This window comes from Buteo buteo, chromosome 28 (assembly GCF_964188355.1).
Source record: "Buteo buteo chromosome 28, bButBut1.hap1.1, whole genome shotgun sequence".
NCBI lineage: Eukaryota > Metazoa > Chordata > Aves > Accipitriformes > Accipitridae > Buteo > Buteo buteo.
In genome coordinates, this window is record NC_134198.1 from 7,826,732 (window position 1) to 7,854,351 (window position 27,620).

General features: G+C 39.3%; 1 protein-coding gene across 1 annotated transcript; it reads right to left on the reverse strand.

Annotated features, from left to right (window-relative positions):
- PPP1R3A (protein phosphatase 1 regulatory subunit 3A) lies at positions 1 to 27,052 on the reverse strand. The gene is made up of 4 exons (XM_075059057.1): positions 26,235 to 27,052; positions 5,905 to 5,963; positions 5,658 to 5,794; positions 1 to 3,415 (listed from the first exon to the last, which is right to left on the reverse strand). Exons 1-4 carry the CDS (start codon positions 27,026 to 27,028, stop codon positions 872 to 874), a joined length of 3,534 nt encoding a protein of 1,177 aa, XP_074915158.1. The 5' UTR covers positions 27,029 to 27,052; the 3' UTR covers positions 1 to 871.
- Between the last annotated feature and the right edge of the window lie 568 nt (positions 27,053 to 27,620).

The following is a 27,620-nucleotide window of genomic DNA, read 5'->3' on the forward strand; positions in this document are numbered from 1 at the left end:
TCCTTTGTAAAATTTATTTAATGCTTTGTAGATATGCTCAAGCAACACTGATGAAAAAAAGTCATTCAAAGGCTTTGTCTGGAATAACACTTATTTCACTGAAATTCTCAGTCATGTTACACAGTCCTCATTTACAACCCCCCAAAACACTTGTGCACGTGAGTGAATGGTAAAGAGGCCTGTGGGCGGTGGCTTTCAATCTCTTCAGGGTGGAAACAGCACATCTATTGCACTATGCAGTTACAACCCGAAAGTTACATGATATTACTGAAGTCAAAGCCTTACATTTTTCAAACAGGGGTACCACTGGAGCTCTAAGTCAAAACAATGAAATAAAAATTTGGAAAAAAAATATTAAAGTATCAATGGATGTCATACTTCTTAGAGTATTGTCTAATGACACTAGCAGATTATCAACTGCGATGACAGTATCAAAATACTGAGTTAGTTTTTATATCGTTCCTTGTGTTGTTATGCTCTACACAAAATCTTAGAAAAAAACTCCCAGAAAAATATGAAGCTTTACTGCAAAAGAAATTAATGCAAGAAAATGGTGTTTTTAATACTAAAGAGATATGAAGCATTGCTGCTTCATAACCTGCTAAGGAGCAACAGCTGTACTTCATTTTAACTTGATGTGCTTCAGAACTCATATTCATATAGGTATTTAATGATCCAAACATAATGGTCCTATATAGAATAATTACTTATATGAAGGCTCAACTTCATATGTAATCTTTTAAAAAAGATGCTTCAGTGGAAAACTTGCTTTGGTTCTAACAATGAATAAGCTCTTTAACAGTGAAAATGCTTTGGAGGGGTTGGAGACTATTGACCATGGATCTTGAGCACAGTTGACAATCAGACAACGTTATTCCTTCTTGACAGACTCCTTGTTTCTTCCTCCTTCGCAGTATAGCCAATACAAGGAGAACAGGTAGAGTGCCAGACAAACCATCAAATCATAGTGGTAGAGTGTTGCAGCAAAGAGGAGAAAGAAGAAGAAATAAAAGATTTTGCAAGCAATATGTTTTAATCCTGGAGACTCACTAGGTAACTTAAGTTCTTCACTCTTCTGGTTAGAAATATCTGCAGAATCAGAAATGTGCTGGCTTTCCTTCTGTGAGTCATCAAGCCAGTTTAGCGTTTTCCCCTTAGTTATTAAATGGTCAGATTGAAAGCCTGTCCCTCCAACTTCTTTGGTAGGCTTACTAATTAAAACCTCTGGCCTTGGTGACTTCTCTTGTTTAAACTCTGTTTGATGGAAACATTGACCTATATTCCTTCCTCTTCCTTCTCTAGAAATTGCTATGTCTGAAGTGGAAGGTACTTCTTTTTTTCCAGCTTCAGGAGCGAGGTTTTTATTAATACATGTCATTTCATTCGGTAGACTTAAATCGTATCCTGACTCAGCAGCAACCTTGTCAATGACTTTGAATTCAAAGTGTCTATACAGATGCTCCGTATCACCTGCCACAGTGGACCCTTCAGAAGATGCCACCGAAGAGCTTTGATAATGGTAGCTGGGCACAGCATTTGTGCCAGAAGGTGGCATTTTTGTTTCAGCTTTAGCATGTGAATAGGAAAGCGTACCAACACGGCTTTCCTCCCTACAGAGCTCTCCTGCCTCCTCACTGTATAGATGCTTCTGGGTGCTCGGGGGACATTTAGATACTTCTGAACACAAACCCTGCCCCAAACCTTCTTTCTTTCCTGCAGCAGAAGCCTTTACTGCTTCTCCTACAGGTGAAATATTGCCGATGTCTGGTTGTGCTTTGGCACGTTTTTCCCTGCTATTGCATATAGACATCGTTTCTCCTTGCAGTGTTTCATGTACACGTGCATTATAAATATCTAAAACTGATTCCTTTTCAAATTCAGTGTCATATAATACACCCACTGTGTTGAGTTGACAAAGAGCATAATGTGAACCATCATTTCTCCCTTCATGTGTATCAAACGCTGTTTCCTTTTCCTCTGTGGGCCTGTCACTTAGCGCAGTCTCTTGAGGTAGCTTAGCAATTACTGCTTTTTCACTGGCAGACATTTTTTCTGGAGCACTTTCTGATGTTGTTTTAATTATATAAGCTGTACCTGCCTCTGCTTCCTCTGTAATACCCTGCTCGGAGACAGAAGACTTTTCACAACTCTCTGCCTCCTGGCAGGTAAACAGCTCCTTTGCGGAAGCTGCGCTCCGAGGCCCCGCGCTCCCCCGCGGTGCCCACCGAACCTCGCTACCCGTTTCTAGCCACCTCTGCTCCGCCGGCTTTGCTTCGCTTTCCTTTCCCATCAGTCTTCCTTTGTTCGTGTTGTCTGACTTTCCTCTGTCTTTTAACCTCTTGAATCCCCTGTGTTCCTGAGCGTCTTCCGCTCTCCTTTCATCCCCCGGAGAGGATGCCGGGGGATCTGCCTGTGCAGGCCTGGGCGCCCGTTTGTTGTCTTCGGCAGACGGAGGCGTTGCCTTCGACGCTTTGGCGGCATGTTTTCTGTGTGACTTGAAAGGCTTGGGTGCTTCCTCCTCGCCGATTAGTGCTAAGTCTGCTACTTCGATGACTTTCTTCTCCTTCCCTGCATCAGTGTTATAGTTCTTTCCTGACGTTTCGCCAACCCCCTTTTTTTGCATATATTGGCTTTTTGTGGAATCTATTGAGACATCAGCACGTGTAAAAGTGTCGGCATATAAATCTCCTCTTAAATGTACCCGAACTTTGCTTTCAATCACCTTGATTTTTCCTTCATTTTTGTCAGCGTCTGACAACAATGAATCCGGAGTTTGGTGAGACATTTGCAGCGCCTGGTGCTCCGGAGCTGGATTAGCATTGCCATCCAGCGTCCCTGCTATGCATGCATTTAATTGCATGGATTCATCATGCTCTGGAGAAATGGTTTCTGGTCTCGTTTCACAGGCCCCTTTCGAGGTATCGGCATCATCCTCACTGATGAATAACCTCTCCATCATCTTACTTCCCGAGGCACTATCTGTTTCGACTTTTGAAATATCTGTGTGGCTCTCTCCTTGCCAGCTTGAGACAGTAGCCGTAATATCGATAGCCTCATTCTGCTTTGTCCCAGGAAAATATTTTGCCGATAAAAGGCTTTCACTGGTACCAGTACATTCCAAAGACTGCTCACCGCTGTTTCCCGTGCCAGCAGCAACTTCCTTCCCTGATGGCTGACTATTATAACCTCTTAGGGAATACTTAACTTTATCTTTTAATTCTCCTCCTATCTCTTGTGAAGTGTTTTCAGGTGAGGAACTGATATGCACAGGGTACAAGTCACTGCTTCTTTCTATAGAGGTTAGCTTTTTCTCCAATCTTTCAGTTTCACTTGGAAAATTAACTGGTTCTGTTGTGTACAAATTCCTTTCATCTCTGGAAGAGGTACCTCTAGCTCCTGTGAAGTGCTGATTTAGCTGAAACAATAGAATAGAAAAGAATGATCAAAAAGCGCTTTGCAAAAATGTGCCAAATGAAGGAGGCAGGATTTCGTTACGGAAAGTTTTGTTTTCAGTAACAAAGCTTTTACGAAAACGTGTTCCAAACCATTTGCAAAATGTGCATTATATGTATTTTTTAACATAGGTAATGAGCTTTATGGTGGTGCTGAAAGGAGCGGGAAATAAAATAGCATTCAGAACCCTCTCTCTTTATTCATGAGTTCAGTAAGCTGCTAGTGCATTTTATACAAATTAAATCTGAAGAGAATATTCCCTTAAAGGGAGGCTAATTCATTCTCTATCCATTCGGTTCTAGGTTTGGAGAGAGGGAGGCGTGGGGCGAGGGGGGAGGATTGGTGCTTAAATGAGGGCATTGATACAGTACATCAAAGCTTGGTAATGTACAGTATTGTCCAGTAAAACAAAGACACATTTCACACTGACAAATACTGTAAGGATTATCTGTGCTTCGTTTCTCTCAGGGACCATTTTACAGGCTTCAAACCAGACTGTTTTTAGACAATCTGGTAAGACATGAGTTGGAAATGAGATTAGCGAAGTAAAAGGCCAGAAACTAATCACTCTCCCTCCTAGCTCCCAAATATCATATTGTATTATTCAGCTATGCCTGCTTGTCATTGCACTCTCTTCTCACTTTAGTATAGTCACACCGATAGCGCTAGCTGATCAATTAGAGGCTAGCTTCTTGGGCACCCCTTTATGCATTTGCACTTGCTGTAGATATCCCCATTACAGTTTCTCTTATTAATATGTTTTCTGCAAAGCCTCTGCAAACTATTAATAGTAAAACGTCACTCAAAGAAAAGTGAGGGAGCTAATGTCTCTGCAAATTCTGTTTTAATGACCCTCTGCCAACCAGTGCTCAAGTGTATTTGAGTTCTTCGGTGATGCCAACTGTCAGGATTTAACAGTGAGATGCCTGTGTTTTTTTCCCCTCCTCATAACTGACATTTGCATGATCTCAATAATTATATGCAAATCTTACGATTTCCCCTTCTTCTCACATAAGGCTCATGTTACTTGTCAACTGCACAGCTGTCTTATGAGCCAATGCCTGTGTGTTTCAAAGATTTGGTTGTATTTCCATCTATTAAAAGCCTTCATTGTTTAATTCATTAAAGAGCGCATAGTGTAAATTAACATCTAAATTATAGCTCCCCCTTCATTTATTGTATGGACAATCCTGGCAATTGATAAACAAACGGTTATATTTGATCCTGCTTTTTGTAACAGGGTGGACTGAGAACAACAAGGGATTTTAGAGGTTCTCCTTTTTATGTTTCACGATAAAAAAAAAAAAAAAAAAAAGGAGACTGACTTTCAGGCAGTGAAAGGTCCCACAATAGGCAACAATTTTCAACTTTTTTTAAGTAAAAGACAAGAAAAATTTATATTCAAATAAGAGTAATTTATTCTCTCTGTCTCAATAAGAAAAAAAAAAGAATGGTTCTAATCTTCCTCTCCTGTCTGATTCAGCATTCACATTTTCACAGGTGATAGCTATTATAATCTATGATTATGAATCTATGCACCCAAATGATATGAGCTGAGAACAGACACTGAGAATAATAGATTGCTGTACGTGTCTCATTTATTGCCATTTTTTCTTTCATACTGAAAAATGCAAGCCAAACCACACACACACATACACATGCACACACACAAATCCAAATAGATTGAATGTTCACAGAGTGTGAAATTTATTATAACAAATTTAATGTCAAATACTGATATAGAAAAATCTGCTAATATAAATATATATATATTTATTTTGCTCATACAGCATGTTACGTAGTTATCCTTTGAAAAACTCCAAAAGCAAACAGTACCATAAATATAAGATTTTTACCAAATATAAAGCATTTATTTAAGAATATTGCCATCCTAGAGACTAGGAGGAGAGATTTTTGAAATGCTACTCTTCTAATTCCTTCAAACTGTCATTTAGAGCCTCTGGTAAAGAAGTAAAAGGGAGAAGTCATTAATTTAAGACCAGAAAAAGTTGATGCACTATACTGAAATCAAAGCACCTTCTATTGTTGAATCAGTTAGAGATTCAATGAAAGTACAGACCAAGGCTTTACATTTGTAAATTAGTACATCAGTCAGCTCTGTTAAAAGGGGGCATTTCACCAGCTTTGAAGCGTAAATGGATTCAAATCATTTAATACTGTAGATATAATTGTATAACACTTACCAGCAACTCTAATTCTTTTTCATCATCTTCATGATCACCCTGGTTGTATTCTGCATTTTTATCTTTTATATTTTCATTAGCTGGTTTGGTGTCTTTGTCTTCTGCTTGTGAATAAACAATCTCTGGGATGTTTGTGTCTGAAGAGTTAACAAAAACATACTTGAATAATTTCTGTAAGGTTGTTTGTTACACTATTTTTTAATTAACATGTGCAGTAAGGAAGAACTAATTAAACCCGGTGTTGTACCTGAAGTCCTTGAATTATTCCATGTGTCATCGTCAGACGTTGCCAATATTTCCTCTTTACTGTTAAACAAAAAGAAACTTACTGTGTTATTCTGCAAAAATTATTGTTCTAATTCCTCTTAGACTCAGATATAAAGACCACGAGTTAATTACACAAAATTTTGAATGTTCTTTGAAATTCTGAAAATAACAGCTTTATAAAATGTAGCTTTTTTTGAGTGACCTGATATTAAGTCTTGGTCAAAGAAAGAATTGGCCAAGAAAATGAAAATGTGTTGACCTTCAGATTACATTGCAAAGCTGATGGGTTTTCCCAGGCCTTCTCTGAGAAAGCAGCACAAAGGTGATTAGATGGGTCAGTGACAGGAGAGCGTAACTTCGGGGTCAGGCAAGGGTCTGGAAGGATATATGTGTTCAGGAGACTGGGCCTATCTCTTGCTTATATTTTTCAAATATTGGTATGTATACAGAGATCGCTGGAAAAAGGCATCTTTGTTACCTGAAATAAATCAAAAGATTCTCCCTGCGTGTATACAGTATAAATCCTGTTGCTAAGCTATGCCTGGCCGGCAGGAATGAATTCTGCTTCCCTGCCACCAGCACAATTTTTGCTGTTGCTTTCCTGGCTGTGAAAACAAAGGCCAGGTCCAACACAACAAATACCTACAGAGAGATGCTAAGCGCCTGTAGTCCTCATCAATATCAATGCAAAGTGATAGCAGTTTGAACCGCATGCTTATAGGGATGTAACCTTTAGTGGAAAAGGGAAAAAAAAAATTAAAGAGAATGTCACTTATGTAAAATGTAAATTATTGTATCACTCCTAATGACTTCTCTATGAGGAGCAATTTTTTTCCGTAGGTCTTAATTTATGCATTTTTCAACCAGCCGTCCACCTCTGTTACTGAAAATTACTTTCTAATTTTCAAATATTAATCTTTTCCCCTTCTATTTTCTCCCAGTGTCTTTCATTTGAATTGATATAACATTAACTCTGCCACGTAAATGCTTAATTCAGAAGGAGGATGCTAATTTATACTCTGTTAAAAGAACCTAGACATTGACTGTCACCAACTTTTTAAAATCCAGCATTTATAGGGATTGCCAGACTGAAGCAGACGCAAGATCTTGCCAGTCTAGCATCTGATCTCTGACACTGGCCACCATCAGATACTTCAAGGGAAGATGTAAAGTCCTTGTAGGAAAATACTTGGAGTAATTTGCACTACCATATTGAATTTCCTCTTGGCATTTTGTTGTTAGAAGCTGTCCTTGAAGCACAAGATTTAACGCTCTCTCAACAGTTCTTTTTCACCATTAATTGCAATAATGCTGAATATTCTTGCTATCCATATGAACGCCATGTCACTCTTGAATTCTGGTACATGCATAGCCTCCACATGTTTCTCACTCTCCCACTCACACCGAGTTGTACTTTCCCCTGTCAGCAGTTGCTATACTCTGCATTTCATCCTGAAAAGGCGAGTAAAGCCAGACCCTCATTTCCAGTTGATCTGTGGGGTTTTTAAGGTAAATCATTACTGCTTATTATTTATACTTTTTTTTTTTTTTTTTTTACTGTTCAAATGCTTCCTAGGGTTAGACTTGTTCCCAGTTTTCTTCTGCCCTTTTGCATCTTTTTCACCCACCTGCTTCCATAAGCCTAGGCACTGTGTAGGTTGGGGCTTAACCACGAGACAGATGCATTAAAGCATTTAGGTGTTAATAGGGTGTCTGCAAAAGCCCCGAATTAGAAGCCAAGACATGTATAACGCATGAGCTGAGTCAGTCACCCCAAAATAATGATCCCAAAACCACATGGGCACAGCAGGGAACCTTCTACTGCTATCCAGTGGGGGAAAAAAAAGAGTGTCTCAAAGCTTTTCTTTGAATGTAGCTGGCTACCTGCAGCGTTCAGCCATGTGGATGCAACTGTCGGGAAGCAGGGATAGCATCCTTTGCTGCTAGAAGGGGCCCTCATCTACTTCTTAAAGGAATGGAGTTTGACACATCTTTTTCTGTCAAGAAGCATTCCCAGAAGAAGGGGAGATGTCGATGCCCATATCTAACGTAATAGTCTGTTGGCAGCCAGAGCTCGCAGCCAAGATGCAGTGGCACTTTCAGCTTCTATTACACCCTGATGAGATTTAAAACCACACTGCACACACATCCAAAAAGTACCCAAATTACCAGGAGGAAGGCCGTTTTAGAAGAAAGTGGAGGGTAGATTTACATACTGCTCTTGAAGCTGTATGTGCAGACAGGACCTTCACTTTTTAGCTTACTCTTCATTCCTTTGAGAAAACAGAAACTGGATTCTTCCCGCTGTTCCCTGTGTTCCTTATCTGGTGATTATTTTGGGGTTTGATTACCAACTTTTCAGCGTAAAATATAGACACAGTCTTTGAATAAGGATGCTAAGGAGTAGTACCTATTTTCTGAACCTTTAAATGAACAAGTATAAGTCTGCTTCAAGCTGGAAGTTACCTCAGTGCTACCTGAGCCCCTCAGTTTTACTTTTGTTGTGATTAGAGTTGAATTTGTCCTTAGCTCTTGTTCTAGTAGCATCTGGAGCCCTAGTCCGCAAGTTTCTTTTCACAACTGCAACATTGGTAATAAATAGCAATGACAATACAGCCTCACAGCCTGGATCCGCACTGTAGGGCTTGCAACATAACTTCTTGCATGTTGCACTGAATTTTATAAAGATTGCTGGTTTATAGCCCATTATTTGTGCACACCTGTCCTGCAAATACCTAAGTACAGGGAAAGCCAGCGTAACAGCTTTTCCTTATTTTACTTCTACATCAGAAATATCTGTCCTCGTATAATTATTCTAGTGGGAAATCTTAAATTAACCTAAATTGAGGATATTGATACTGCAGTCTTTGTGGATCACAGGGAGCATAAAACAATAGTCATTTAACAGCACTACTTCAACCTAAGAAATGATAGGAAGATGCTGAGACTACGGGTGCATACAAATACAGAACAATATCTCAAATATGTATGTACACCCTAAAGACTGAAATGCTTCCTAAAAGCCAATAAAAATTAGCTGTTTCATCAAACAGTGGCAATTAGAAGGTGTTTGTCTATTTAGTAAGTTTTTTGACTGACTGTTCTTCCTCCATATTTCTCTGAAAAGTTCCTGGCTCACTATCAGAATTACATGAGTAGATTTTTTAATTATAATATTAATTAAGATTTTGTTTTATAAATTAATTATCTCACTGTGTTGTGGAGGGTGGTCTAAATGTGCCTGTATTGTGTAGTGATAGACACAAAATTTGTGTTCTGTTTAAAAACATTTACTTTTATTTTTAAGCGATCCAGGCATTCTGACAACAATGCAAGCTAGAAAAATCCATGGTATCAGCTGATGCAGTTCCCCTCCAGCATAAGTACCTGCATACCTGCAGAAGCTCAGTTGCTTTTTCTCCTTCAGCTGAATGGGGCACATCTTCATAAAGTACATCAGAAACTTAAGAATTTCTACCAGCTTCAAAAAAAATACTTATGCTGATATGATTCATTCTTGATGGAATTACCATTCACTTGGACTGAGTGATAAAAAGAAAGCAAGAATGAAAACAGGTTATCACTATAATTTCACATTTAGAAAGAACAAACGGGAAGTTCAGGGACTAGTTAGTAGGACTGAGAGGACTGAAAATTTGATGGACATTATGCGAAGGAGTTCAGAAGTCCCAAAGTTATATGGAACTGACATCTCAAACACAGAAAAATAATTAAACTTGAACCCTAAAGATGTGAGGAGTAGATAGACAACGTATATGTGATGAGAAAAAAAAATTAATTAGCCAATGAACAATATTTCTTTGACTTCAGAAAGGGTTGGGATAAAGTAAGACATGTCAAGGCTTTGGAATTAGTCTTTTTAAGTTAAATAGGAAGGGTTTTTAGAAGTGAGGGTTGATCAAGATTTCAGATAATCTATGTATAACCCCACAATCAAAAGACCTCTAAACTTTTTTACTACAGTGCTAGCAGTGGGGCAGAATCTTATAGGAACAGACACCTTACAGGGTATAACTGGTAGGAACAGAGATTTAGAAAATGATATTATTTCATCCAGTCTGGGAGCAGAAGTATGTGTTTAAATATGCTCCAGTTAAGAGAAGTAGATAATCTCCAACCCAAAATACTGAGACCCAACAGAGGAAATCACACATTGGTTTAAAATCTTTGCTATTCAAATCTATCAAATTGGTCCTGATACTACTGTAACAGTATCAGAAGAGTAGGAAAAGTATTAGATATATTTAGGAAAAAGAAGAGGAGTAATGTCAGGGCAACTACAGGCCCAGATGTCTTCAAAAAGTTTTCACAATAGATTTAGAACAAAACTTAAATGAGAGAATAAATACTGATAAATGGGAAACGGCATAAAAATGCCAGACTCACCTGATAATATCTGTCTTTGATAAGATTACTATATTTCCCTTGTCTAAAAATCAGTTATCTAATCTATCTGGACTTCATTAAAGCATTTGTTGTGCAACCACATGGGAAATTTATTAATTAAACTGGAGAAGAGGGAGATGAGTACAAGAGCTGGGCGGTGGGAGAGGGGCTTGGTGCCAAGCGGAGCCCCGCGAGCTGGGCTGCGCGGAGCTCGCAGACGTCGCCGGGGAATTGAAGAGGACCGGTCGTGTAATCAGACTTACTCAGTCATGTTATTACAGACCAAGGCACAAAAAGTCAAAGTTAAATTAAATCTGTGGCAGATAGGAAGTTGGGAGTCATCACCAACACAGAGGAGGATTGAAAGAAATGGGTGGCCTGGAGGATCAGAATAATAGGTAAGGGATGAAATTCAAAATTATGAAGTGCCAAGTTATACATTTAGGGACTAGAAAGAGTTTCTGCCACAAAATGAGGGCTCAGAAATTGGAAGAAAGAGGCAAACAAGAAAAATCTGAGTTTGTTTTTGGCAGAAAACATTTCCAAGCCACCAGTGTGAGATGACTGTGGCAACAAGGCAAACGGAGTTCTGCAGTAATGTGTCGGGGAAGGTGGTGCCAGTAATGAAAGGTTTCCAAGAAATATTCATGTTGCAGAACCAGGCACTACTAAGAATTCCTCTGGAACATTTGTATACGATGTTCAAGAAAGATTAATTCAAACTGAAACAGGTGCAGAAGAGGACTACAAGAAGACTGGCAGAAAGAAAAATCTATATTAACCAAGGAGACAAAATGAGTATTTCTATTGCCAGCATAGCAAAATAAAGTCTGAGAGGAGAAATAAATGCACTCTATTAAGATAGCAAAGGGGTAAATACTGAGAAGACAGGAAAGATATTAATCAGCAAGACTCTGTTAATGTATTAATATAAAGAGTTCACAAAAACATTTGTTGTGGAAACTTAAAAGAAGACCTATAAGCATAGAAGAAACAGAGAAGGTCTCAGTAAGGAAACATGGATATATTTTTCTGAAGAGTATTTCGCAACACATTTCCCTAGGGATAAGACCTCGTGGTCCCATAGTCCCGGTCCAGCCCTGTTTCAAATGCTCCTGTGCAGCTATATGCCCTGAGAGTTATGCCTTCAGGAGCACACATTTCACTGTGGAACAGCAGGTGCTCTGGTCTGGTCTGGTCTGAAATAGGTTTGGGACTATAGCCAGGAGCTACTAATCTCTTCATAATGGGTGAGGTTATTATAGCTTGTCGTGGTTTAATTCACACACCAATATTTGGCAGAAGTTGTGTCTGTATGTTTGTATAACCCGCAGCACTGTTCACTTTGTTCTGTGTTATATCCAGTTATGCTAGATCTTAATACCTAAATCACAAGATATTTATTTTACAGAATGCGGGAAAAGGCTAAAATTGTTGGAGTACTGAGTATGGAAAGATGAAAATGTACCTGTAAAACTCTTGACATTAATGCAGCTTGAACAATTTTATACTATCTCATATTTAAAAGAAACTGTGGGAATATGTTATTTAGTCTGAAATTGAAATAGGTATGGGAACATTAAAGTATTTAAAGAACATATTTCTCAAATATTTAGTAAAAACATGTAAGAGGGAAAAAAGTTTTCAATACAATTTTATTTAAAAATCCAGGTAGGCTTAGGGTCTCACGGAATCTTTCATGCTTCTGATTTTAACTTCAAGGTGGATTCAAAATCAAAACGAACCTCTTTTACCCTGAAGTTGAGGTGAAGCTAAAATGCTCTCATGAAAGGAGCTGGCAAGATTGAAGTTGCTAACCAAACGGTAACTCTATTTTAATTTCAGGTCAGATTTTTAAACCTAAGAGGAGCCTAATACAGCAGCAACCTTCAATACAACTACTGCTTTTGGATCTAGCGCTGAAAATAGCCAGCCTTGCTGGAGAATGATACCCCTTGGATGCAAACAACACACGAGATCCTTGAAAAGGAGCAGTTAAATGTGTCAACAATGTTTTACTGAGAAGCAGAAGAGCAAAAAGTAAATTAGTGCAGGTAAGTGCTCAGGTTTGAGATGTCACTGGAGCCAAACAGGAATCCTGCAGAGAACTGTAACCCCATGCAGCTGGGGAGAGGAGGGGCACGTAGGGAGAGAAGGGCTGGCGGTTTAGTTTGGTTATTTTTGTATCATTAGCAGAAGATGTCGTGTCAAAAGGAAGTAGAGAAGGAAATAGCTATGTTTATTTAAGAAAACCCAAGCAATTACAAAAATTATTGTAAAAAATTTTGCATGCACACTGGAAGCAGAAATCCTGTAAAATGTTTGCAGGAGTTGTGTTAAAAGAACATTGATGAGAAACTAAATAAAGGATTTTCCACATGTAATTCTGAACTTCAGTAGTATCATATGCAATGTCATTCAAAACCCACAAACATACAACTAAAATCAATTTCTAAGGAAGAAGGAATTTTGGAAAGCTGTAGGAAAGACTGTATATGTATAAAGTTCTAAACAGAGCTTTAAAGTTCTATTAAATTGTTTGTAAGACACAGTAGAGTAAGAATTCAACACTTTTTTTACTAACATAACCCTCCCCAAACAGTTGGCTTACTGGAAAATTACATTTAAAATATTGCTCTATTTATACTGGTGTTAAAATACCAGTGGGACAGGGAGAAAATATTAGCAAAACTAATTAATGGAGAGAAGAAAATATAAGAAGGGAAAAAAAGCTGGTACTATAAAAAAAAGTTTAAAATATAAGCTTGATTCTGGTCTCATTATGGTGAGACTACTACTGAAGATACATCCCACCCACCCTCCGGGATCTAGAACCAAATCACATCCTGGCCTCTCTGTCTTTGTATGACAACTCACAGAAGGGGTTCGGAAGCTGCCAAGGATCCCAGTGTGTGGATCTCCAATGTGCAGACTTTGACTTCTCTTGCAATGGGATCTCCGTAGTTAATTCCGTTCTATCATCTCTCTCACTGAATATATGAACTAAATATTTAATGAGTAAAGATAAACTCATTCCTTGCCTCTATAAGGCTCAGTCCAAAATTCATTATAGCGACAAGTCTCCTACTGATTTAGACTGATGCCCATACTATCAGCTGTTGAAGTTGTAGTCCTATAATAAAACCACTCCACGATTTCTTATCACATGTGGCTCCAGCACCCTATAAATATTAGTCTCAAGCCCTGGCTCTGCCAGAGAGTTCACAGGCCAGCTCAAGAAGGGGAGGTACAACCTTGCCTTGAAGCCACCTCTGTGGTTCCTGGGACCTCGCCTGACTGTGCCCCAGCACAGGCCAGGGTCTGTAGGGTGCCACGGAGATGACAAGGCGGTTGAGGATCACCTGCCTGTGCACCAGCATAAGAGGCCATATACCTTATTTCTCCTCTGGAGAACTTCTAAGGTGGGAGACTGGGCCTCCTCAAGCACCGCTTGACCTCTTATTTCTGGGCTCTTGAAAAAGGAGAGGCTACAAAACGTCTGCAGCAGAGCCGCATGCGGTGGAACATCTTTATGTGCGACCACCTACATGCTGTGGAGAGAAGCGTTGAGTGTGTGCTCAGCTTCCCAGGAGCAGACGGGTACCCCGCACAGAGGCTCCAGGGCCAAATCCTGCTGGTGGGCAGCAGGATCTGGCCTCGTCCAGAGGTCTACCCGCAAGCTGTACCTACCCAGGCTTTGAGCTCCCTGCAGCTAGAGAAGAGCGAGAGCCTTGATAAAGTGAAAGGAGTGAAGTCGTCATTGCAGGAATTGGTGCTTATTTCTGATTTGTTTACCTGCACATTTTGTCTAAACGAAGGCAGAATATTATTTTTATGAACGGTATGCTCTCATTTGGAATTGACACTAATGAATGCAAGGCCCTTTCCCCTTCTTGTTTGTACCATCAAATTAATTAGCTCTATTGTGACATCAGTATTTTTCTCAAGCAGTTCAAGGCTTGAGCATTTTCCTTTCTTTTTCTAAAGGGCATCTTCAGTGCCCTTTATCTACCATAAGAATCATGCATCACTTGTATTTTTCACAACTAATGCTGTTTATTATAAAAACTGATTGTGATGTGAAGATTGTTATACCGTGTGGCAAATTGCCCAAACAATTACTGTAAATGCATGAGCCATAAACTGTACTGCCAAGGACACTGGTAGGTTAGCTCCTATAAAAGAAACAATTAGAGTCTGAGGTGAAAATAATAGAGATGAGATGACAGTTATTGAAAAGGCAGAACATCCAGTTTAATGTTGTAAATATAGGTTTGTGGATTACACTGATGGTTTTAAAGTGTTCATGGCTTATTGAATGGAATAGAATATTACATACTTTAGAATGGGGCCATAATTATTATTCCTTTTTAATTGCGATGTCTGATGCATTTGTGAGCAGTTGTTGAGAACATCCTCACATTATACTGATTCTAGTTCTAAATTATCATCCTGCTCCAAGGGGTGGGTTTTTTTATTATTTTACTTTTTTAGCATTTTGTTGTTCAGGGTCTGTTCTGAACAAAGTATTTTCTCTTGAGGAACTTAGAGTGCTTAGAGGGTTACAGCAATAATTATTTCAGTTTCAGCCTACACACTTCACTGCTTTAAATCATCATTAGAAGTTTCATCCCTCAGCAACTCCTGCTGAGACAGTCTTAAACTCCTAGAAACCATTAGATAAGAATAGCTTATCTTTATAACAATTTGTATATAAAGGTATTGATAAGAATTTGCTAGAAATTAAAGGAATACATTTTTTTCTTAGAAATCATCTAAATACAGAATAAGGTTTTTTATGATTGCTAAAGATTTCAATCGTTCAAACAAGATTTGCAGCATATGAAGATTAGGGTGCATAAAAAAAGACGTGCACCCTACAGGAAGACATGTCGCAATAGACTATGGTAGATACGAAGAAAATACAAGAAAAGTGACATTACTGCATGAGAAAATTAAACAGTCCTCTGCTCTTTTAAGATAGGACATAGGGATAAAACCCAATGAAATAAAAGTCAAATATTAGACCCTAGGGAGAGCACTAAACAACTGGGCACAGAATTATGACTGGCCAAGAAGGCAGAGGTGCCAGGCATGTAAAATCAGAACTGGGGAGAGTCTGCCCAGGATTTGGAGGAGAGGACAAAGTGAGCAGCAGATCAAAGACGGCAACCACCAAAGGCAGCTGGTGTCAACGCTGCAGCACGTGTGAGCTCTGAAGTACCAAATCCATTAGTGGGCAGCGGGGGGAAGCAGTAAAGTGGCTCTGAAAGAAAGTTGCAAAGAAACTAAGTACTGAGCTGTACCACCTTTCAGGGAAATGCTCTAAGTAGTTTTCAGGCTTTTACATACCGTTAAGAGAAGCTGATCTTAGTGCTAGGTAGGGGCATCACAGCTGTGTTGGAAACTGATGGCGCCGGGCTGAAGTTTGGGGAGGTGTTGGGGAGCAGAGCATGGGAGGTGGCTGGACTGTGGGCCTGGGCAGCCGGCTGTGTCCTCAGGCAGAAATAACTGCCTCCTACCAAAACTCCAGGCAGAGCCCTGGGAACCGAACCTTAGGTACAGCAGAAACCAGAGCGCGGCGTGGAGCACTGCTGCCGGTGCGGACAGCAAAGCAGAGGGGACTGAAGCTCAGCAAGCACCGCTCCTCAGTTCTGGGCTCCTGACGCACACACCTGAATTTCTGCTTGCCAGATGGCTTTGCCTGAAAATATGGCCAATTCCTACCTCAGAGCATTTCGGCTTCAAATGATCCCTCCTTGTGGAGATGTCGTGTTTTGTGTGCCTGAACCAGGATGTTGCTATTACATGTTGTGTGTGTCAGTATCATTGCCTTTGGTTTATATGTTTAATTTTTTTAGGAGGTATTAAAAAAATAGAAGCACAACAGAAAAATAATTTAATTTAAACAATGCAGAAAACAATAATTTAAATTACATTGCTAGATTCCAAACTGATTGAGACCACACAGGAAAAGATTCAGAAATTAAAGCAAAAACTGCAAAGAAAATCAACAGCCATAAATGAATAGCTGTGTGATCATTAAGTGGAAATTACTGAATAATATTTTAAAATATTATGCCATTACAAGTGATCCTATTAGAACAAAGCTGTACGTAAAATCAGAGCCCTTTTTACAAATCTAGGCAAGATTGATTTTCTTATATGACCTTCAACTACCAGCGGTGTTAGAGAAGGCTCAATCTAGTTCTTACTAAATAGGTGTCACCAAACAAACAGGACTGACACTAATTAGCTCCCTTGTTGATAGTCAGGACATGGAGGATAGAGGCAGGGAGACGGAGTGACCCGCTCATCATTAGAGTGGTAGGTGAGGATATTTGCACACTGGCATGGCAATGGAGGCTTACGCCGCAGCTACCATTTTGAAACTGCGCTGTGAACAGAAGGCTGCATTATCAGGAGAGTCAAACTAGCAAACTTCATAAGCATTTTGCATAAAAATAGAGCCAAAATGAACCTCTACTTAAATGGTTGAAATCTGAGGAAGACAATATTAATCTGTGGTATTTCCCCACCTTGAGGAAATATCCCTTAGTTTTGGTCATCTCATCTAAGAAAAGGGGCTGACACCAGAAGAGGAGAATAGGTGGGCCTGCAAAAGGAGAATAAAGGACTGTCAGTAGCTTCTAAACAAGGAGAAATTGAAATGGAAGTTTGGAAAGCAAAGTGGAAAAAGATGCTCAGAATAAGCAGCATATAGAATGATGATTAATAGTATCGAGGGGGACAATTGATCAAGAGAGCAGCTGTAAGGGAATTTGAGTGTTTTTTCTGAAAAGATAATTCCCAGTAGGGTTCAGGCAATGTTTGTAATAAACCTATTTTTATTAAGATTATTGGATTGGTGCTATCCAGGGGATTATATTTTCCAATTACTAATATTTTCATTTTTCAGTCTTAGTTTATGATTGAAGCAGGGACATAGGTGGCACAGAACAAAATGCATTGGCCTGGTTTGGGATGAGAATAATCATAGCCTCAAAGCAAACAGAGTCCCAAGAAATTAGTCTTTATTTTCTAGCTCATTAAAAAAGACCTTGAGTTTTAATGGCAAAGCATTCGTACAATTTTTTTAAAAAAATATAGATGTATATCTGTCCATCTGAAGATTTTAGTGCCACACAGTGTAAACCAGGAGCCCAACATCAATTTGGTGCCAGGCTCAAACCTTTAATATTGCCCTGCCTATCCCCAAATCTCATGACTATAGTTATGAAGACTGCAGAAAACCCCATGCATAATAAGTCAGCTAGACCTCAAATTAAGCTACAGCAACTATGAACAGGAAGATTGAAACTTTTTTCAGATCCTTTTATAGCTCTGTCATGATTGTTGTACCTCATTATGATATCTACCTAACAATGTTGAAGAGAAACCAGTTCAGAAGTCTTGTTACACAGCTGTTTTATATGCATATTGGTCAGAAAATTGCATAAGTCCTCCAACAGAATGGGCTAACTACTTCAGAAACAGAGAATTTCTTAGGAAAGATTCCCTTGAATAGGGTTAGAAGTTCTATTGACAGCTCCATTGTGAATTAGTAGTGCAGGACCTTACTACTGGGGTGCCAATCTCCAGGGCAAAGCTGTTGGAAAAGAAGAAAAGGTGAGTCAGGAGCCAAGTTTCCTGAGGGCTAGGCTTGGCCTAAGGTCAGAGGATATGCTTCTTAGGTTGCTGTTTGGTCTGGAAGGGGCATGACCAAATACCAAAATGGTGTTGTAGAAAGGAGTTGGGGGTAGAGCCCCGCAGTTCTTCTCTTGCTTCTTTCTCTTACTGTTTTAAAAGATGGAAGGAAAGAAAAGCAAGTACCATCAACAGGTCTTGCACTTCTCTCAAGTTGTGTCCATTTTGGATACATCTGAGAGGAAAAAAACCTTAGCCTATGTGGCATCTGGTCTTTCCCTGGATCTCACGTCAAAAAAAAGAGAAGGAGCAGTCCCCTTCTGGCATGTCAGAGGAGAGTCATTTCCTAGCGGCTGACTGCAGTATGCTGAGGCACGTATGCAAGAAGGTGACAGATGCCTAAGAGGGACTGTAGATAGATAGATGGCAGTCAGGTGAGACTAAGACACAGATACCACCCCTGGGGAGGAGAACAGAATGGGTGACCACAAAAAGCCTTAGGCAGTCGTTCTTGAGAGAGGACAACTATGATCTAAACCTTGGAAAGCAATTGTAAATTCAATAGGTATCTCAACAGGATAAAATTCCCAGGTATTATCATGACAAGAAGAGACTTTTATAACCAGGGTTTTTTTCACATGCTGTCTTACTACCACACAGCAAGAAGGCAGCTGTGTGGTAGGTATCAATATTTCTATAAAGAAGACCTGGAGTATAACCTAGGAGACACTGGTGCAGATTTACTAGGGTAGCTGGGGAAAGAGAAAGACTGACAAACTCCCCAACCTCCTACCATAACATGAAGTGATCCAGGCTTGAACATCTTATGCTTATCATCCAGCAGCCATAAACATTATTGCAGGGACAATAATTATGCATCAAAGCAAAATGTAAATGCAAGTCTACTTGGTGCACTTAAGTGCAAGGTAAGAAGAATCTGCCAGCTTTACCTAGTTCACATTCAATTGTGTAGCTCAGTGCTCTTCAGTGCTCTTTAGGACTGCTATTAGTAACCAGCAGTAATAAATCTTTGGGTTTAGTGTCAGAGTATCAGCTGGTTCCACAGATCAGGAGGAGAGCAGAGAGACAGTCAGAAAACCAAGCCCCCCATTATGCTTTGGCATATGAACCAATATTTTCTTGTGTGTCACTGAAGGCCTAGGGATCAAATAGCCACTTCTAAAATGCTCCCATGGTGCTTAAAAGGTCTTATCTCTTCCTTTGCCCTAAAGCAGGGACTGCATTTAACTTGCAAAGTATTTATTCGGACAATTTTCCTATGTTTCATAACTGAGAAGAGAATCCACATTTTATCTTAAAAATATGATGGGTGATTGGTCCTCTGGACTTCCACTGTAGCTGAACCAATTGCTTCAAGTTCAGAGCTGCAGTGCTGTGGCTGGATCATGGCTTAAAGTTCATAATCAGAATAAACAGCTCAAATGACACTGGTAGTGAATGCATTGATTAAATATGACTCCAGTGCTCTCAGTTAATGTTTCAGTGACTTTAAACATCTTTTCAAGAATAACATTTAGCCAAGTCAAGGTGAATGTAATGGAAAAAATTTTTTCCAACTGAACATTTATGAACTGCAATACCTGAACAGTGGACAGGAGACAGAGTATTGAAATGGTCATTTCTAGCCTGGTTCAGCTTGCAAAACAGATATGTCCCTAAACAAAAGAGTCATTGAACAATGGAATACAGGAGTTCATTTAGCAATATATTTCTATTTGTCCAAAGGTCCTTAATCAGTGATCTGAAAAAGCATAGAAATAAGCTCTGGTCCTGTAAATATTAACACTCAAGGATAGTTTTACACATGCAGAGTTCTACAAAGTTCAGTGAGACTCCTGATGTTCATTAAATTATTTATTGTGCCTATTGCAGGATCAAGCCAGTTGCTGCATTAAAGAGCTCTAAGAGTCAGTTGTAATAGTGTTACAGCACTGGCATATTTAAATAAGCTGATAAAATTGTAGCAACTGCAAAAAAATCTTACAACTGTAAAGCCAAGCAATGCATATATAATTACCTGTACTTACTTATCATATGGTTGAGAAACGATACTCAGATTACAGAGCATCAGTTTTATATAGTTTTTTGCAAACAAGAGAAAAAGCTTTATAGCAACCAGTATTTCCCATACATTAGAGCACAAATTTCTGTTCTGTAACATTGGTGAGAGCAGTTTCTAAGGTAGATCATGGAAGTGAACGAGAAACCACTGATACTAGTAAGATCCAGAGTAAATACTATGCTAAGATTGCCAGTAAAGTAACGTGTTATTTTCATAAGTTGTCACTTAAAAGTTTAGAAGCTTCTTTTAATATTTCCAGTGCAATAAATGGATGGCACATAAGAAGCACAGTTCACAATCACCAAAAGCAAAAATGAGACAGTTTTTCAGTCTGCAGGTACTCTCCAATTAGGAGACCACAAGTATGGTTAGCAGGTGCCTATTTGCTCTGTGCATGCCATTCTCATCCATAACTTCCACCTGTTTCTTCAGCATTTCTGTGATATCATTCAAAGCCTTATGCCATTAACTTAGATATCTATCTTTAGGGTCTTTAATATATTTCATAGTTCAAATAGTAAGTATGCCCGGATTTTGAAATACTATGATTAGACAGAAAGAAAAAAGACCACTGAGTATAGTTCCTGGCCAAGTAGGATTGTTCCCCATAGAATATTTTTCAAGTGGTTTATCTTAGCTTATTTTAAATGACTTTGGAGAGTAAGGCTGCAGCAATTTCCTTAAAAGAGAACTCTAGAGTCACAATTAAGAAGCATTCCTAATACTCATCCTCAGTTCCACAGCTTGCTTTTACCCCACTTGTCTGAATAATATATTTTAGATCACCTTAAATAATTATCCTGTGTCCCCGATAATCACGGTCTTCAAGTACCTGGAGAAGTCTTATTTTGGTGCCAGTGCTACCTACTTCTACAACTGGCAAAGACTTGGCAATGACCAGGAGGCAAGAGAAGAGCTGGGAATACTAGGTCAGATTGAACAGCAGAGGAGTGCTGCTTTTAGCTGGCTCCCTGTGAATGGATAGCTTCTCTAACAGCTGCTCTCCTGGTAAAAACAGTGACTGCAGTCACTTCCTAATAATAGTAATAAACTTTAGTCAAATCCCATATCTGTATGCTGATCAAGGTGTAACTTGTGACTTGAGATGCCAGAAACAACCTTGAGATTAAATAGCAGTACACAAAGAAGACGTGTGTTTTCACACCTTTTCTGCTCTCCTTTTCCCTTTCCGATGATGATGTACAATAATCAAAAGAACAAGGATTAAAAGGGAACGTAATTTAAATGCCATATTTTAAATGCACCAGCTGGGAATAATACAGTTGTTCCTCATAGCAAAGTACACGCGAAGCTATTTCCAAACGCCTTCCGCAAAAGCCTTTGAATTTTTTTAATCACATCATGGGTTTGTGGGAAAGGCCGAGAGGAGCTGATGCAGAACTGCATTTCTTGGGGCAATCTGGTCACTGGGCTGCCGTTTGCCTGGGGAGGATGGAGTGAGCACACTGCAGTCCTGCCAGGCTGGATCTTCAGCAACTGACTTCCTTTGCCTTCCATCAGAAAGGGGATGAGACAGCCGCTGAAGACAGGAGATTACTTATGCACAGAAGAAATTTTCTCACTAGCAATTGCTTTAAGACCATTCAGTATTTACGCTGCCGAAGTTGGCATTGCTGGCCCACAGACCTGGGGTTTTTAATCTCTTTGTTCTCATCGCATACTGTACCTAGATCAGCTATTGTACGAGGCATCACCCTATTTTGTGGGTTTTTTTAAAGTGGCATTACAGAGAGAAGTGAATCGATACACTACCATTCAAAGAAAGGTAGAGTCTGGCAATTACAAAAAAAGCCCAGGACCAACATCAGTTCAGTGATACACTTGTGGGCTCAGAGAGTTGAGAGGGGGATAACTCTAAGTTATGATAAAAATACTAGCCTTCCCCTTTCTTATCAGAAGACAGGAGTCCAAATACACGTTTTACCCTTTTGTAAAACAATTCTCATGCTTATTGGCCATTTTCCTTGTGCTCTTGCTCCTGCTGCTCTCTTGACAGATGGCAAACCAGGACCAAGCACAGAAATGGGGTGCAGCCTCACCAGTGACAGGGGAAATGGTTTGCAGGTCATTATCACTGCACCGTGCAACATGATCTACAGGAGTTTGCCTCATGCAACATGCAACCAGTCCTTGTCTGATCAGACTGATGCAGGAGCCTGGGATCCACAACAAAATAATGTGGTCCAAACCTGGGGACCAGGAGAAATTTGTGTTCAGAATCATTATCCATGTCCCAAAAGCACGAGAGTCAAACAAAAAAAGAGTGGAACTGATACAATTAATTTACATTTTTCTGAATGTTTAGATATATGTGTATATATGATAGAAATCAGGGCTGTTTACTCACAGAAGCTGTTTTTTCTAGTGACAACCTTAAAATTTTAGGAGTCATTTTTTTTCCCCGAAGTATACTCATGAGTATGTACAAGTTAAATGCACACTTTCAGATAGACTAAAACATAAATTAATGCAAATACTATTTTTTCAAACTATATTTTGTGCTTATGAATCCTTTCGAGATTTTTAAAAAACAAAAGAATAGTTAAAATTTATGTTGGAAAGAATTTTAGCTTGGAAAAATATAGTTAGAAGCAAGTACTATATGAAACTTTAAGAGAAGACTATTTGTGCGTGCCTAGACATAGAAGCAGAAGCAAATGAAACATGGAATGAACAGGCAGGATTTTAAGTCAATATGGTTCTGAATATTCAAATCTAGACACTTTTCAGCATTAATGATTCCATGCAGTTTTGCTTTTCACTATCATTTTTTTCAGGTGCAACTTTTGAGTGTTAACTCCATTTTTATTTTATTTCTTAATAATGGTGTCAGAAGCTACCCCATTGCCCTCATTCACACAACTTTGTCTTGGCTCATATTCTTAAGGGTAACATAATACAGTCATATTGTGTTTCCTCCGTAACTTCCTCTGAAAGTGCATATTATTCCTTTCACTTAACTAACGCAACTAATCCTCACTAATGACATTTAATGAGCCACACAAGTATGCCCTAGAGTGGATCAGACTCTCTGCTTAAAAAACATAATTCTTTAACAGTCCTGTTTTTTAACTGAAGAGGTAAATTGCACAGTTTAGGAGAAAGTATAAATATCTCTGAGCCAAGATTTTTTAAAAAAAAAGTTATAACAGGTTTCTAAATTTGAAATTGGGGCCTAAATAAGTGTCCTGTTAAAATATCCTTCTATGCAGATTGCTATAAAGAATTCTTTAAGATATCCAGCTTGTGGGCATAGAAAGCAATATTCCTTACCTGCGTATTTATTGTGTGAACCATAGGTAAAATTGTTATTACTTCTGTGTATATCTGTTTGCACTGCTGCAGCTCCTACGACAAGCTAGTTATGGTCCAGGACCCCCACTTCGCTAAATGTTTTATAAACATCCAGCACAGCATATATAAATGCTGCAAAGTTTATCATCTGAAAATAAAACAAGAGGTGAGAGAGACGGGCTGGTGGAGGAGAGCCGGGAAACAGGCAGCACTGTTCAACATGATATGAAGTAGTCATAGCACATCAGCAGCCTCACTTTGCCAATTTTGGGGGGTTTGTTTTTCTTGCGCTTTTTTCTAGACATCAAAGCAAAGGAGTTTTAATGAGGGTCTGAAGGAGAATAATGAGGTACTTTTGCAGATGTCTGCAGGGTGTTCCTCCTCACTCAAAGGGGCAACATGTACAAAGACACTTTGAAAAACAAGTGAGCAATGGAGGTTGGCATCTTAGTTCTTTTGAAACAAAAGGCCCTGATGCTGACCTCATTTACACTGGTGAAAGCTATAACTCCTGTGAAGTCAATGAAGTCCCTGTAGCATAAAATTGGTCCTGGATTACAATCTGCCAGAACTGTCTTTCAGAAGCCTTGGTGACCACTGAAACCGTATTCCAAAAATACTTTCAGATCATTTTTGCATTTACTGTAAGGTCTCTTTACATCCTTCTGCCACTAAAGAGGGTCTTGAAAGTGCATGTTAGTTAACTCTTTCCCAAAAATGTGTAACAGATCTTATTGTAAACAAGAATCTGACCACTTTGGTTTTAATATCACAAATATACATGTGTATATGTGTATATATGAACAAATATGTGCATGTGTGTATATATATATATATACACATATATATGTTTACACACAAACACACACATATATACATTCTTCTGCAGCCTGATATGGAGGGCGACAAGTTTACACTCTAATTAGAGACAAGATAATTTTATGTTAAGGAGTAGACTTGTTATCTCCTTTCCCATTTTCTAAAATACCTCTCTGTCTGACTTACACATAATATATTTAACGTATATGTATAAAAGAGGATCCCCCAGAAGAAATGCTTCTGCTACTTATGCTAGCACTAGGCATGTCACAGGACACTCCAGAGAATTAAACTCTTAGGAGTCATTCAACCTCAGCTGCCCAATCATATCTAAATTTGCAGGTCAGTCCTGAAAGCATCTGGAAGCCCAGGGCTCACTAAATTAAGACTCAGCTCTCCGTGTCCATCATCTGTTCCATGTGGGCTACCTGAACTCAAGCTGAAGTCACACTGCCTGCATATGCCTGTGGTATTTGATATCACGGACCTTCTCTCAGGCTATCTTATTCACCCAGAATGGGTCATCTGGCACTTCTTGAAGGACAGAAACGACGTACAGAACCAGGGACATATGTCAGGATCTGAGCACACTGCAGGTAAAGTCATCGTTCCCTCTGCTGTGACGTACCGGGATGTTCCTCCATGGAAGCATCATCGTGGTGGCCCCAGAGCTGGCCCGAGGGGCACTGATCAGTGGACTGTTGTGGACTGGCTATGACTCGGGCCCCGGATTAGCCCCGGGGCTGCTCTTACACCATGGTGTTGATGCAGGCACTAAGCCGTACTGCGCATCTCTCCTCACAGGGCTGACGCGCAGCTAGGGCTGGCAGAGGCTCTCAGCGCAGCGAGTCTGGGTTTTGGGAAGGGAGGTTCTGCACAGGAGAAGCCCTGGCTGCCTCCCTTCTCCTTAAGCTCCCACCACTGCTGCAGTTATGTTCCCCCTTGCCCACCAGTTCAGCCCAGTGGAAGAGCCCCAAGGAAATCAAACAGCACTGCCTTGCTTGGAAAGAGTATAGGAACTAAAAACTCAACTTGAATTCAGTTCTGGGATCTAAGTATTGCAAAGGATGCTGCAGGTAAAATATGGGTTCAGTTCTGCAGAACTCCAACTGAGTTATACCAGATTTGGTGAGCAAAAAATTGAGAATTAGATTTTCACGGGCAACATTGTTTTGCTTACAGAAAGGAGTTAAAAACAGAGTAGGAAGCCAAAAACTACTATTCCTGAGTGTTTCTCTTTATGTGGGGTTAAGTTATAAGTTAACCACTGCCACCCTACTCTATAATTAACATAATACTTGCCTACATTTAATTAGAATAATATATATGAGATAAATTCTATATATGTTTTTTCTTTAATATATTACTAATTCTGCCTTATAAATCATTATTCATTTCACCATTTGTGAAACAGAAACATCAACCAGTGGCAGGAAAAAGAAATTATTATCCTAATATACAACTTGCAGAATAGCCCAACCACTTGCGAAAAAGTTTGTACCAGCTATTCTAATTGCAGTAGGATCCTTCCCCAAATTATCAGCTTCCTGAACCACCAGTACCATTTCTGTTTTAATAATTGCATGTAGAGAATAAACCATGAAATAAATCATGTGAAAATGCAGGATTTGTTTTGCTTTTAAATTTTTGTTGACTTACCAAGGAAGTGGATGTAAAGTATTTTAGCTGTACACTACCTCAGTCTGGAGCAAAGCTCTCACTGATATCAGCTCGATTTATATCCTACAGAGATCAAAATTGGTACACAGCCCATAACTTATAGACCCTCACGCTACTTTTCAAATAAGTGGCACGCATGCCATATATTAAAACTATGATCCCAACCGATCTGTCTGTAGAAAAATACTGGCTGGTATATACAAGAGCTTTACTGAAAACAAGTCTTGGTCTAATTTACCATTAAAAAAAAAACAACAGAAGAAAACAGCGTGGGCAGTCTTAGCTCCAGCAGGCACACTCAGAAAGTTAGAATTAGCCAGCTATATTGTAAATTACCAAAAGTTAAGGTATAACCTCACCTGCTTTGTGTCGTCTTTAAGCAGCCTTTAAGATGTCTGTCAGTAACCTCTTTGTGTGGTTTATTATCCACCTTGGGCACAGTTTCTTTCTTGTGACAAATTAGTGTGTAATTTTTGTCGTCGTTGTTTGCCCAGAAGGTACCAACCGACGTCTCGTAGCGTATACAGAACTCCACCTTAGCTCCATCTCTCTGGTAAGGAGGCACCAAAGAAATCTTAAAGCAGAACTGATCGGTTTCACTACCACAAGAATTAGGCATGAACTCTGCGAGGATATCGTAATAACTGAGCCAGTTATTCAGTGTCATTCGAACATAGACCAGTTTTTCAAAGGATACATTGAGGACTCGTATAATGCCGTTCATACAGGTAATCCCAGGCAGGAACACAACTGACTCCAACTCTACTTTCTGCTCTCGCACTTTTTGCAAAAGTTCTTCTTGTGAAGCAGGTAACGTAAACAGTTGAGAGAAAAAATATTCCTCCTGAGGGAAAACTTCATCTTCTATGTCATTGTTTTGTCCTGTATTTGGAACTTCCCAGGTATCGAACTCTTTAACAGACACGAGATCAAATCCAAATGCATCAGCAAATGAAACTTTTCTTGAGATGGTGGTGGGGGTATCTGCCTCCTCTTCCTCTGAAGAAACAGAATTCCGCCTTCGGGGAAGTGGAGAGAAACGATGTTTAATGTCAGGTTTAACATCTTCGTCCTCTGAAGAGAAATCATTTACAGTGGGGACTTCTAATAAGTTAGCCCTGCTAACCCGACTAGGTCCTTCAAAAGACTCCATTGGGCTCTCTGATATAAACTGAAAGAGAACTGTACAACTAGTAGCAGCTGATATTTGAGACACTGTGATTTAAAACAAGGATTAATGTTACAGTTGACATTGCAAAAGGGAGTCAGGCCTATTAATAGATGCTATGGTGTGTGAACTATGTTGGTCTGTTCTCCATCTGAGAGTATTAGGTGTTATAATTTCAACGATACATTTCAAATATTGCATTCCCTATTTTTATGTGGCTCTACGTGCTAAGAAGAAAAATAGTATTTAAAAACTAATGTCTTTGCATCATTAAACTGCACAAATGGAGCTATTTTTAGACGATGAACTCATGTTGGACAACAAATTCATCACATTGCACAAGTGAGGAGCTATTAATCTCTGATTAGGACGTATACTTCATCAGGTGAATAGTTTCTATATTGTAAACTATTCCTGCATATATTTTTAAGGCTGTTTTTTTACAATGTTTTCAGATATAAAAGTGCAATGTCACATTCTGCCCTGGCTTTATACCATGCTAACTCAGTGGGCCAGATCCTAGAACTATGCCAGCTTTTTCTAGGTAAGGATTAGCCATTGCAACTTAAATGAACCA